Here is a 13,747-nt window from a genome sequence, read left to right as displayed (position 1 = left end):
CCGCTGTCTCGGAATTAGTCCTTCCTTAGAATGAACAGAGCCGGCCCACGGCGCATGCGCGGGCCATCTGGACATGCTCAGTAGCGGTGCTGCCGGCGCTGCCCTCCCTCCGGCGGGCGGGGCGAGGGGCGGAGGCCTGCGTTTCTGAGACCGGTACCTGTACCGCTACCGGCCAGCTTCGGGGTTCTAGTGTATTGGTGAGGTTAGGGGTGGCTGCTAAGTCTAGCAATGGCAAAAGGAACGTAATTTCCGTGTAATTTCTGTCTGCTTTCAGCTTTGTGTGAGACAGGATCGGGCTTACCCGGTTGGGAACAGTGTCCGTTGTGGGTTTTTTCGCAATCAGTTAATAGCGGGTGGTAACCCCGGTACCCCTGGCCCCATCGTTGCCATTAGTACATCCATGCTCCAGATGAACCATCTCCCTCTCAGGTGGAGTTTACACATGCCGGAAGCTGTAGTAGCGAGGCTGTCCCCTGCCTTTCCTGGGCTTGCTGCTTTCTACTAACTAAAAAAGATAATTATTCACACCCCAGATGCAAAGTACTGCCTCACCCTAGTTTGTTTCTAGCCTCTAAAGAATATATCGAAACGAAAGCTTTCTATGTTCTGTGCTCATTGTTCTCGTAAGAACTGTGAGGGCTGTCAGGACTGTGTTCCATTGTACTCTCAGTTACAGGCCATCTGTTTGTTTATCTTTTGGTTTCAAAGTTAGGTCATGGCTAAAAATTTAGGGTCTGTTTGAAAATCTACTACCCACTTACCTACTACTTGTCTTTGGAAATATTTATGCTTTAGCTGTTGTATATTGACCATGTACAAATGATGCAAAAATTGTGAAAATCGAATTATTTCAGGTATTTCTTAGAATCTTTCTACTTTTTTTTTTTTTTGGGGGGGGGGGGGGAGGGGGGGAAGGGGGAAGGGGGTATTGTTTTGGTTTGGTTTTGGTTTGTTTGGTGGTTGTTGTTTGGATTTGGTTTGGTTGGTTATTGTTGTTTAGCATTCCCAGCTCCCTGTTAATGTGAAAAAGTGCTGTTTCTACACAGACTAGATGAACTGCTGTCTTCCTGCCTAAAATAAGTCATAGTAATAGCTGAGCATAGGTCTTTGAAAAGTATTTTAAACACAGAAGTAACATTATGGAAAAAGAGACAAAGTTAACTGTAGGATTAGCGGTATAGGATTTAATACAGTACAAAACCAAACCAAACCAAAACAAAAAAAACCCACCAGCAAAATAACCCAACCAAGAAAATGCCATTCAACAATATCATGTGCACTTTTGGAATGTCTCCAGGAATCAGTGCAATTTCTCTGCTTCCTACTGGTACCATGCTGTTTTTTTTCTACACTGGGGTTTTGGGTTTTTTTTTCAGTCACTTCTAAAGAACCCAAAGCTTTAAAGCCTGTGACACCTTTCCTTCTTAGAATACTGTCTCAACATGTATTATTAATAAATGCCACTTTTGTGGATTGAATGTCTCAGAATGTCACATATATCTTTCTTTTATTGCCTAAAAATGATTGAGTATTAATTTTCTTTGGAGTTCAGTTTTTTATTAAAAAGCTATGAGACACAGTTGCATTGAATTTTCCAGACAGGAACATGGAATTCTGTTACTATATTGTGCTTTGAGATAAAGCAGATAGTTTTACAATTGTTTGTAAACAGTAAAGTACCAGACAAAGGCTGAGTTGAGACTGGTTTTGCCAGTTGTGTTAGTAAAAGAGAGAATATTATCTGTACTGTCTGAATGTTGTCATGTCTCATGTACGATTGGTGTCTCTTGTGCTGGGAACAGTCTCAGGCTTCAGTCACATCGCAAAAGTTCAGTCATGTTTATTGTCAGGCAGGCATGACCCTAACATGCTTTTTCTGGCAAACTGCTAACTTGGGTATGCACAGCACATGTATGCTTGAATTTTCACAAAACAACATCCCCATGGCTATTATAGTCAGATTTTTTATATATAAATTTATCTTACTATTACAAATTGATCAAAGCAGTTTGGTGTAAGTCTTCTCCAGTGTCATTCAGTACCCTGCGTTGTCATTTCTTACTACACAGGCCCTTGACTTCGCTTGTTTAATAAGCTTTCTTCAGTTACTCACTTAGAATTAATGGCACATCTTATACCATTCTTAACTTTATTAGCACATTTAAACTTCTGCAATGATTTTATTATTCAGTTGCAGCATCTAAGGCTATTTTGACTGTTGGTTTAGAAAAATCTTTTCAGCTTGTTTATGAATGCTTAATACTTGTAAATAGGACTAATGTGTGTTTATGTCTCATATTTTGACTATGGGCTTATCAGACTTCTCAGTGTAATTACCTGGAATCTGGGTCAATGAGCTCTTTCTGTTTTAGGCTGCTCCATTCATCCATCCATCTTGGGAAAAGGGACAGTGTTAAAACAGAGGAATCTTGTGAACAGTAGAACTAACGATCTCTAGGCCATTATCAGTGGACTTTATAGAATCATAGAACGGTTTGGGTTGGAAGGGACCTCCAAAGGTCATCTAGTCCAGCCCCTCTGCAGTGATCAGGGACATCCTTCATTGGATCAGGTTGCTCAGAGCCTTGTCGAGCCTTGAATATGACCTTGAATATCTCCAGCGATGGGGCCTCAACCACGTCCCTGGGCAACCTGTTCCAATGTTCCACCACCCTCGTGGTAAAGAATTTGTCCTAACATCCTATCTCTTTTCTAGTTTGATACCATTGCCCCTCATCCTGTCACTACAGGCCTTTGTAAACAGTTCCTCTCCATCTTTCTTGTAGGCCCCCTTCAGGTACTGGAAGGCTGCTATTAGGTCTCCCTGGAGCCTCCTGGTCCCTCAGCCTGTCCCCATAGGAGGGGTGTTCCAGTCCCCTCATGATCTTTGTGGCCCTTCTCTGAACTCACTCCATCAGGTCCATGTCCTTCCTGTGTTGAGGGCCCCAGACCTGGATGCAGTACTCCAGGTGAGGTTTTACCACAGCAGAGTAATTCGGTAGAATCACCTCTCTCAATCTGCTGGCCATGCTTCTTTTGATGCAGCCTGGGAAGTGATTTGCCTTCTGGGCTGCAAGTGCACATTGTTGGCTCATGTCTAGCTTCTCATCCTCCAGAACTCCCAAGTCCTTTTCTGCAAGGATACTTTCTATTACCTCAGTCCCCAGTCTGTATTGAAAATAAGGATGGTCTGACCCAGATGCAGGACCCTGCACTTGGTCTCATTGGACCTTATGAGTTTCACCTGGGCCCACCTCTTCATCCTTCTGGATGACATCCCATCTCTCTAACATATCAACAGCACCCTTCAGCTTGGTGTCATCTGCAAACTTGCTGATGGGGCACTCAGTCCCACTATCTATATCATTATGACTGACCATAAAAATGTTTTTCCCCTCAGATATCCCAGGTGGTCTTTTAGATTGTCCCCTGTAATGACCAAAATTAGCTTACCATACTCAGCCTCATTCAACTGCTAGCTGCTTTATGACTATTCATAGGTAGGCTAGTTTTTGTCACTTGACTGTCAGGTATGCAGAATGCCTAGCCCCTCAACTGAACATCTCTACAGATGGCTTTGAGAGGTACATACATCTTCCTAAGCATGTATTATGTGGAGTTGACCTTAATAACGTAGAGGTCTGTATCAAGTTTCACTGTAATGGCTAATGGGCCACTTGTGCAATGCAACTTCCATGCTGAAAAACAGGGCAAATATTTAAGGGTGTTTGGGTTCAGAGGGGTTTTTGTTGGTTGGGGTTTTTTGTTTGTTTGTTTGTTTATTTGTTTGTTTTTAATAAAACCAGGCCAATAGCTAACTAGGCATTTGCCAGTCTAAATGTGAAAAAGGTTCAATATGTGAGCAGTGAAGTTTTGTCAAGTGGTAGTGTGGATTTGGTTGCATCAGAGAACACATTTGATCTCACCACAGGCAATACCCAGTCACATATGCCAGTACCTGGCATCTGATCAATTGCATTACAGGAGATGCTGGAAGATTGGTTGTGTAACAAGTACCCGGTGGGTCAGATGATGGAAGAGGGCTTGAGTATATAGCCTTTGCCTGCCATGGTAAGAAGCTTAATGGCACACAGTCATATGTTAAGAAACAGAGGTAGGAGAACTCTAATAAACCATCAACTGGGGTTTGGTTCTTGGTAATCCACGTAAAGACGGACTTCATAGTTGGAATCTTGTGGGAGTAAAAGGAGCAAATACATGGAGGCTTGATGTCCAGCTTTCCTGAACTCTAGATGCACACAGTGTATGTCTGCAACCGCTATGCTTCCTATCTTTTTGTCAGTAACTTGATCAAATATTTATAAATGTAACTATTGATTAATTCATATGGCTTTGTAGAATAATGCATGAAATAATTCTAAATGCTAGCTGGCCTTGTTTAACATAGTAAGTTTTAGCTGAATTGTTATTTTGGAGGGCTATAAAATCATCAACAAATCCAGTGAAGTGGTAAATTAGTACCAAAATTATCAAATAAAGCAGGAATTGGCTACAAGGGAGATATGAATTAGAATTTTATAATACTTATTTTTCAAATGGAGTGCAGGGTGAATTAGGGTAAGCCATAATGCAGTATTCGTTAGTATCTTCTTTAATGATGGACAAAAAAATTATAGGTACACTGCTGAAATAATGCTTTTAATAAAAAGTAAGGAGACACTGCTGTTATAGATCAGGATGCACTGGATGATCTGAAAATTGCAGTAGTGAGACACTGATGAGATCTTAACCGTAATGCTGTATGACAAATCTGGTATCAGTGGAAGAAATATGAGAACAGATTGGAGTGGATGAAGATAAAACTGCAAGAAATAGTAAGGTAAACAGAAAATCATTCTTATAAGTGGACCATGGAAAGTTTGACAGTTGTTCATTCTAATAAATTGAGAGAGGATATCAACAGTCTTGATAATTGTAAGAGTGAATAAATTAAATTACAATTTGAACAGAAGAGGAAATATATGTAACTATTAATACATTGACGTGTAATTACAAGAAGGTTTGCAGCCTTGGTACAAATATACTGGGATGGTCTTTCTGTGGAAATAGTGGTGGTAAAAGACACTGTGTTTCAGAAAGTTGTTTTATGCAAGTGACTGTATGATGTCTGCCTAAAATAGTAGAGATTGGCTTGATGACATTTGATGTTTCTGTGTTAATTATACAAAGACGAATATTACTGAAATTAGGAATTCTACCTGCAGAAAGCAAGCTGTAGGTCTGAGCTTACTATAGAAATTATATGTAAAAAGAGAAAGATGTCTGCTATTTATTATTGGTTCCAGAATTTTGTGAAAAGGTTTATATTTCCTTTAAAAGAAGTATTACTTTACATGATGTCAAATAAACCTTGAAATTCACTTACTTTTATTAAAAAGTTCATTCAATTTTGGGAAACTTATTCTGCTGAAACAACTCTGCTTTTGAAAATTCAGTCTTTTGAGGAACAGGCTTTTAAATTCATAAGAAAAGGGTATTCTAGAGAATTCTAACATAGAGAAGAACTTTGATTTATGGAAGTCAGGGTTTATGAGGCCATACATTATCAGAATAAATGGTGGTCTTGTTCTTCTGTATTTTCTTAGTTCCTCAGGCTTAGAATGGAAAGAGTGAATACGTGAAATTGTCTGGCCATGGGAAGGAGAAGATGCCTGCTCCAAGGGTGCCAGTGCTGGCAGCAAGATCAATGGATCTCTTCTATTCCAGGAGACATGGATGTCTATTTGTGGTTGGAGCTACCTGACTAGATAAAGTATAGATCAGTCTACTATGAAAATACCTCTCATGAAGAAGACTGCCTGATGGCTTAGTTTTGCTCTGAATGTATCACATTATCAGATAAGCCTTTTAATGAAATTAAAACCCAAACCCAGTGTTTTTCTGGTTTCTGTATTTGGCTTGGAATTTGTTACTTCCTTCTTTGTCAATTCAGGTGGGCCATTATCTGTTGCTAATTTTAATTGGAATTGTGAAAGAAAAGCCTGCAATAGAAAAAAAATGTTTCCTTAGCCTTTAAAATAGGCAAGCTTGATCCAAATTTACACTAAGGGCAATTTATGCATCTGTAGTTGTATAAATAGCTCTTTAAATATGTGTAAAAAAGGTATACTCATTTTTAAAGTTTCTTTATGCTGGCAAAACGGAGTGAAATATATTGTACAAAAATTGTAGAAGCCAACTTACTATACAAATGATGCACTTCAGTACAGGGACTTTCACCCAAAAAGCTTGACTGCTGAAAGGGAGATTGCACTGGTTTAAATAGGTTCTGAAGCCAGTTAATTTATGCCACTGTAAATGAAGATCACAGTTTGCATCATAGGCTGTAAGCTTCCTAGCAATATTAGACATACAAGGTAAAATCAGTATCAATTGTCTAAACACTCAAAGCTGCACTGTTACCAAACTGTCTCTAAATGACCCAATTTGGTAAGCCATAGAAATCCTCTGATTAGGTCAGGCTGTTGGTGGTTTTTTGTAGTCTGTTATTTTAGTCCAGAGTGCCTAATGGATATTGATTTAGAAAGTAGTCTGGTAGCCTGGATCTCCCTTCCACTGTAAGCTCTAGAAAGACCATTGGAGTGGTTTGGGTTTGGAGCTTTGTAGTATACAGATGAGCCTTTTGGAATCTAAAAATACATTTTTCTTCTTGATCTTCATCTTACATGAAATTACAGAATTTGGGGGGTTTTGAGGGTAAGCCTAGGACTAGTTTTTCTCTTAAATGGCTGTTAAAATTTACCACCCTCTTTGGTGTGTTTTCTGTGGATTGTATTGAAAAAAAATTCCTACAGGTGGGTCCTATTCACAGAGTTGTTCTTTCATATATATCAGATATTTTACTTCTCAAAATATGTAATTATATATATTTTGCAAAGTAGAAGTGTTAGTAGCAAACTCAGTGTATAAGTTACAACACAAATTTGTAACTGCACAGACTTAAATTCAGTGCTGGGGTTTTTAGTTTGTGGTATATTCTGGTTTGGGGAGTTGTTTTGTTTTTAAATAGTAAAACTGTATCTGAATCAATGACTTTTTTTTTTCCTTTTCAGATTCAGGAATAGATTGAAGAAACTATGGCAAATCAACGGGATTACATTAGCAGACCAATTTGCAATGGAATTTCTGTTCCTGAAAATAAAATCAATTCCTTAGTGGCTGAAGGTCATGGACAACAGATTCTAAAAGTACTACAAAAATTCAGAGAACAAAATATATTTTTTGACTTTAAAATTCTTGTGAAAGATGAAATAATTCCATGTCATCGTTGTGTGCTGGCAGCATGCAGTGATTTTTTCAGGTAAACCTAATCTTGGCATGAGTTTGCAGGAAATGAATTGTAAGTTCTCTAAGATGAAGGAAGGGAATATAATTACAAAAAATAAAAGGTAAATAATCACAGTTTACACATCTGCAGAGTTTTGAGCAAAGCATTCAAATGCCATATTAAACATAGCAGAATAAAGAACCAAACCAAAACTGCAGTGTTAGATGTCTAACCATACCCCAAATATATCTGTTCTTCCAAACTGACACGAGGACTTTGCGAATTAGAGATTCACACAGCAAACTCTACTCTGAAATACAAATGTCATACTGTAAGTACATGGTTCTGCTGTTAGCTAGAATTCAGGAAGTAGTATCTAGGTGTGTTAGCTACATTTTAAAATGAAACACCTTTTGTCTTCCTTGGCCTTTGGACTTTTCTTCATTTTGGTTTCCCTGCGTAAATTCAAGATTCAGCAACATTCTGCTCCTTGCTTGTTAGCTTGATTGGTCTCCTTCTACTAGTATTGGTTGCTATTTTATGTTATAATTCAGAGATTTAGATTTAGAGGTTAGCTATTGGATTCATAAGGGAATGAAAAATCATCATTTAGTATGCAAAAATTTCTTTGGGATATAAATGTCATATTGTAATTTTATGTTCATGTTCGGGAGGTCAGATAAGTTACTCCTTTACCTGGTGTTCACTTCCCAAAGACTATGCTATACACAGTGGTTTTCCTTTTTCTCTTTGGCTTCATGAAAGTATGGAATTTTCACATACTATACAGATACTGTGTAGCTGAGCTATGATATTATACTCTTCTTTAAATAGGAATTATCTGTGATTCCTTAATAATTCAGGTTATATATTTAATATTTGATGATTTATCTAAATCTTTCACCACTATCATCTTTTGTCAAATTTAGAAGCTGTTGCTATCACAGCCTGACGCTCGGGCTCTTCAAGGGTAGAGCAAGTGATGTTGCAGCACTGTTCTGTTGCCAGCATTTACCAGCTTGAAAAAAATTTAATTATTTTGCCATATTAGGCTGTGCAAAATAGTTAAATGTTAGTACATATTTAGTAATAGTCAAAGTTCTAGTAGAATTTGCACAACTCTACTGATCAATAGTTTGTTCCATAGTTTCAACCATCATCTTTGTATTCAGTCATAATGTACCTTCATTACAAGTTTCATTGTGTCATATAATCCTATGTCAAAACTTCCTTTTTTTTTTTTTTCACTGACATCTTCCTGTACCTATACATCTATCTGTCAATTCTAAAGCAAGAATTCAGCTTCCTCATGGTTTTTCTCCTCTTCCATCCTTCACCGACTTTTATTAGTGGGGAATACAGCCATCGTCCATCCCGCCATTTGCTCAGCCTGGAATTCAGAAGGCCTATTTTTGTTTAATTCTCTATATTCATCCATGGTGCATGACCTAAATTCTGGGTTTTTTTACTAATTTTTTTTTTTTTACAGCTTTCCTTTTTCAAGCTTTTGAAACCCATGCTGTCCCGAACGATTTCACATTCTCTCTCATACTGAGAACTATAGAATTCATCACTCTGTGAAAATCCATACAAAGCATAGGTGCTGCTATCATTTTTGTGAACTGTCATTTTGAATGTGTTCTTATCACCACTCCTTTTTTCTTCAACCATATCAAGTAAACGCATTGTTCTTACTTATGAGAACCCTCCACATTTCAGACCTATACAGCCTACCCACATTATTCTATGCCCTGATTGTCACCTTCTTCTCACATCAGTGTTCTCTGCTGTTTGCTAGATCTTTAATTTGTGTGTATATATTCTATATTTTATTCACAGAGCCATGTTTGAAGTTAATATGAAAGAGCGAGATGATGGCAATGTTACTATTAGTAATCTGTCACCAAAAGCAGTGAAAGCTTTCCTTGATTACGCTTACACAGGAAAAACAGAGATAACGAATGATAATGTGGAAATGCTCTTCCAACTGTCATCATTTCTTCAAGTTTCACTCCTTTCCAAAGCTTGCAGTGACTTTCTAATAAAAAGTATTGATCTTGTGAATTGCTTACAGTTGCTTTCTCTGTCAGAAAGTTATGGTTCTGTCCGCTTATTTGATCATGCACTAGATTTTGTACAGCACCACTTTTCCTTGCTGCTCAGATCAAGTGATTTTTTGGAGATGAATTTTGAGATACTACAGAAATGCCTGGAGTCTGATGAACTAAATGTCCCTGAGGAAGAATCAGTGTTGACAGCTGTCCTTCAATGGACCAAACACAATTTAGAAACACGACAGAAATACCTGCCTAATTTGATGAAAAAAGTGAGACTACACCAGTTACCTGAAAAGACTTTGGAGGACTTTCTGCATTCTGAAGAACAGTTACTTAAGAGTGCGAATTGCTCAGTAATAATCAATGATGCAGTCAAGAGCGTGCAAAACTTTAGTGGACTGTTTCCAGATGCACGTCCTTCAACAACAGAAAAATATATATTTGTTCATAAAACTGATGAAGATGGAGAAAACAGACATACATTCTGCTACAACATCAAAACAGATACATGGAAAGAACTACCACATACACACATGATTGATCTTCCAGGGTCAAGCTTATCTAGCTATGGAGAAAAAATATTTATAACTGGAGGATGTAAAGGGAATTGTTATAGAACTGTCAGGCTTCATATTGCTGAGCCATTTCATGATGCCACTGACCAAACCTGGTGCTACTGTCCAGTGAGCAATGAATTCTCCATAGTATCAGCTATGAAGAAACCAAGGACAATGCACACGTCTGTTGTAACTTTAAATCAGCTGTTTGTAATAGGTGGAAAGACCAGAGGAGCTCAAGAAACCCGAAGTCTTTTGGATGTAGAATCCTATAATCCTTTTTCCAAAGATTGGAAATCTGTAAGTCAGTTACCAAGAGGTATCTACTATCCAGAAGCAAGTGCATGTCAGAATATAATTTATGTCCTTGGCTCAGAAGTAGAGATTACCGATGCCTTTAATCCATCCCTTGACTGTTTCTTTAAGTACAATGCTATGACTGATCAGTGGTCTGAGCTTGTAGCAGAATTTGGGCAGTTTTTCCATGCGACTCTAATCAAAGCTGTTCCAGTGAACTGTACATTGTACATATGTGATCTCTCTACATACAAGGTCTACAGTTTCTGCCCAGAAACCTGTGTTTGGAAAGGGGAAGGATCTTTTGAATGTGCTGGCTTTAATGCAGGGGCAGTTGGCACAGAAGACAAAATTTATATATTGGGTGGTGATTATGCTCCAGAAGAAATCACAGATGAAGTCCAAGTCTACCATAGTAGTAGGTCTGAGTGGGAAGAAGTTTCACCAATGCCAAGAGCCTTAACTGAGTTTTACTGTCAGGTCATTCAGTTTAATAAATATAGGGACCCCTGGTCATCTGTACTGACAATATGCTCTGGAGAATTTTAAAACTCCTGAGTCAAAAGAATCTATTCAAATGCACAACTTTTAGAACAGATCTGTAGGTGTTAATTTATAGATGGAAAAGTATGTACTCTTTTAATTTTCAGTTTAAATTGTATGCTAAAGAACTGCTTTTGGAAGAGTCCATTACATCATCATTCATGCAAGTCACTACAGAAAGTATCACTTAATTTTATATGCAAGTTTTATCTGTAATTATATGATTAATCAGCAAAATTATATTACTTAAAAAAAAAACACATAGCAATGAGGAATTCTTTGTGTAGTATGTGCCATTACTTATGTAATAGTCACAGTTGTCCCAGTAGGTCAGTTGCTGAGTGAGAAAACTGACTGTGATACTGTTTTCCGTATGTAAGTGAAGTTTAAAAGGAATCTACATTAGTGTTGTTTTATTTAGGCTTTTTATATTCATAAACCTGTAAGAGGAATTCATTGTCAGCTTCATCTTATTCGACCTTAGCAAGGGCAACAGCCAAAGTGACCTTCACAGCATTAAACCCAGGTATCTAACTTGAAGAGAGAGATAACTCTTGTCATCTTACTTCATCTCTTCAGTTTTACCAGTTTTCTCCATCCTTGTGCCTTAGTAGTAGCTGAACTTTGTTTTCATCCCATTAAGTGTGGCAAGATAAACTTTGATAACCTGTAGCAGGGTGGGCAAGATTTCTACAGGGTGGATGATTCACGTGGTATCTTTGCTTCAGTCATGCTGTTAACTAAAGAAAAAAACACTTCAGGATGTTTTCTAACAGAAGTCTTCCATCTCTGAAGTCTGCAGTGCTACCTACTAAGCAGCCACTAGGTTGCTTACAGCAACAAGCTGTAAAATAAACGCTGGTCATTACTTTGGTTAACTATGGGAAATGTTTGTATCTCATCATGCCTCAAGTACAAAGTTGCAAAAACAAATCCCCAGGTTTAAAGTCAAAGTAAATACTATTTTCTGAGATTAAATAATCCCTTTTTATAACTTCTATAGTAGTTTAAATGAGTTAAAAGACATTAGCTTGTACTTTAAGTGATAAGATATTACATGGTAAATGCTACACAATATACTGCTTGATAAACAAGTGGTCATCTATTCTAATGTTAAAATTGTAGTGGACTTGCAGTATTAATATTAGTCTAGGCATAAATTGTCAGAAGGACACTGAAATCGTTTAGGTTTCATAACTTCATTTGCTTGCACAGCATGGAAGTTTTCTTTCTTACCAAATTTTTGAATAAGATACTGAGAGGCTTAAATTCCATATAAGTATCATATAAGCAGTAAGCTTGTCTTAATGCCAGACATAATGGTTCTGAACATCAAATCACATCTTTTCCAAGCAGTCTGAAAATGAAAAAAATTTAGTGAGGCATCTAAAACATTTTGTATAAGGCTTGAGATGACCACGGTAAGTTCATTATCACATCACTAATGCATGTACTTTCTGCAAAACTCAAGCTCAGTATTAAAGCTTAAAGCTCAATGTTGCCTAGAAACATACTTCTGTTTTAAACAGTAAAGATAGGAAGTTCCAATTCTGTAACCAACTCTATAAGTCATTAGCAGATACCTGTATAAATTTAGATATCATTAGCCATAAATATTTTCATAAGGATGCAAATGAAAATTACACACATTTGTACACACATTTGGAGAAAATAATAAGTGGAACTTGCCCACTTAGTAATTTATTTGTATTAAATATTTATCAAGTCTCTAGAAGTAAATAGCTTTTGTTATGGCATTTCAAGCAACTTCCACATTTATTTTGCTCTTCTTATAATGAGTCTCCAAATCATAACTACACTTAGCTAGGTAACCTTTACAATCACTGTACTGAAATGCAAACATTTTTATACTGGAATACAACTACTTTTTGTTAGTGCAAAGCAAATGTATTAAATAGTTTAGGAAAGATGGAGAATACTGTTCCTGCTTACTGAAACACTAGAAGAAAATTATATAGGTGAACAGTAGTTTTAGCATTAATAAAGCTACTCAAGGTAACATAGAAACTTCATTAACCATTAATTATTGCAACTTGTCACTTTATCAAAAGACAAAACTGAATTCTCATTTGCTTGTGTTTTTGTGCTGTTTTTATACCTGAGTAATATGAGTATGACATTTAGACAATGAGGAAAGTCACATGCCCATAGTATATGGGTATAAATAGCTATGCAAATTGGAAGAGAATAGAGAATTGTGAGAGTTTTTTTTAATTGCCACTGTCATGTCCAATTTGCTGGGTCACATAAACAGCGAGTCAGTCAGTAATTCAGGTGATGCTCTTTCCTATAATTGTTTCCTTACAGCATTTTTTTGGCAGTCTTCCATCCAGTCATTTGCTATATGTATATGCCTCTGGCATACAACATCAGACAGAGTAATGACGTATGTGGTAAATTAGTTGTTATTATTAGTATATATAGTGAAAACTGAATGAAGCATCATTTGGAACACAGACATGCTTCTTTACTATGTTATGCTACATTTGCACAGGAATTAACGTCAGTTCCAGCTCTGACAAATCATGGTTTTCAAATGGAGGTGAGCTCTCTTACTCAGTGACCAGGAAATAATATAGCAGTGTCAGTTACTTTATACCAACCATTGCCTACAGAAAAGTTACTGTGAAATAGTTAATTTTCTTCAGTTATGTGGGTAAGCCTGTACTACAAATCTCAGAATAAAAAAAGCTAATTTGGCACAATTCCACACACACAGAGAGTTAAATCTTATAGAACTGAGTGCAGAAGAAACTGTGTTAGAAAATCATGGTTAAAACCAAAGCTTTATGACAGAATTAAAGACCTGTGTTCCAAGTCTTGTGATTAATCACTAATGTTGTAAGAAACCTCAGCAAAGTCAAATACACTACTCAGAAGAACGTGGATTACTTGCATGAGTAACTACTGTAAGTCTTGATCAAATAGATTTTTCAGTCTGCTTTATGCAGCTGTTATGCAATTTTAAAGTAGTTACAAAATTA

The 13,747-nt window shown here is 37.1% G+C and overlaps 1 protein-coding gene across 1 annotated transcript; it reads left to right on the top strand.

Moving 5' to 3' along the window:
* The first annotated feature begins 9,127 nt into the window (after positions 1 to 9,127).
* Positions 9,128 to 10,748, top strand: KBTBD3 (kelch repeat and BTB domain containing 3). The gene has a single exon (XM_054388368.1). The coding sequence runs from the start codon at positions 9,132 to 9,134 to the stop codon at positions 10,746 to 10,748; it is 1,617 nt and encodes a 538-aa protein (XP_054244343.1). The 5' UTR covers positions 9,128 to 9,131.
* Positions 10,749 to 13,747: the final 2,999 nt, after the last annotated feature.

The sequence above is a fragment of the Indicator indicator genome, chromosome 1 (assembly GCF_027791375.1).
Source record: "Indicator indicator isolate 239-I01 chromosome 1, UM_Iind_1.1, whole genome shotgun sequence".
In the NCBI taxonomy this organism is placed as follows: domain Eukaryota; kingdom Metazoa; phylum Chordata; class Aves; order Piciformes; family Indicatoridae; genus Indicator; species Indicator indicator.
The sequence above is the reverse complement of the archived record's forward strand: the minus strand, read 5'-3'. Positions and strand labels throughout refer to the sequence as shown.

Excerpts from the sequence above, each read along its gene's own strand:
- KBTBD3 (XM_054388368.1), top strand. The coding sequence starts at position 9,132 with ATGTTTGAAGTTAATATGAAAGAGCGAGATGATGGCAATGTTACTATT.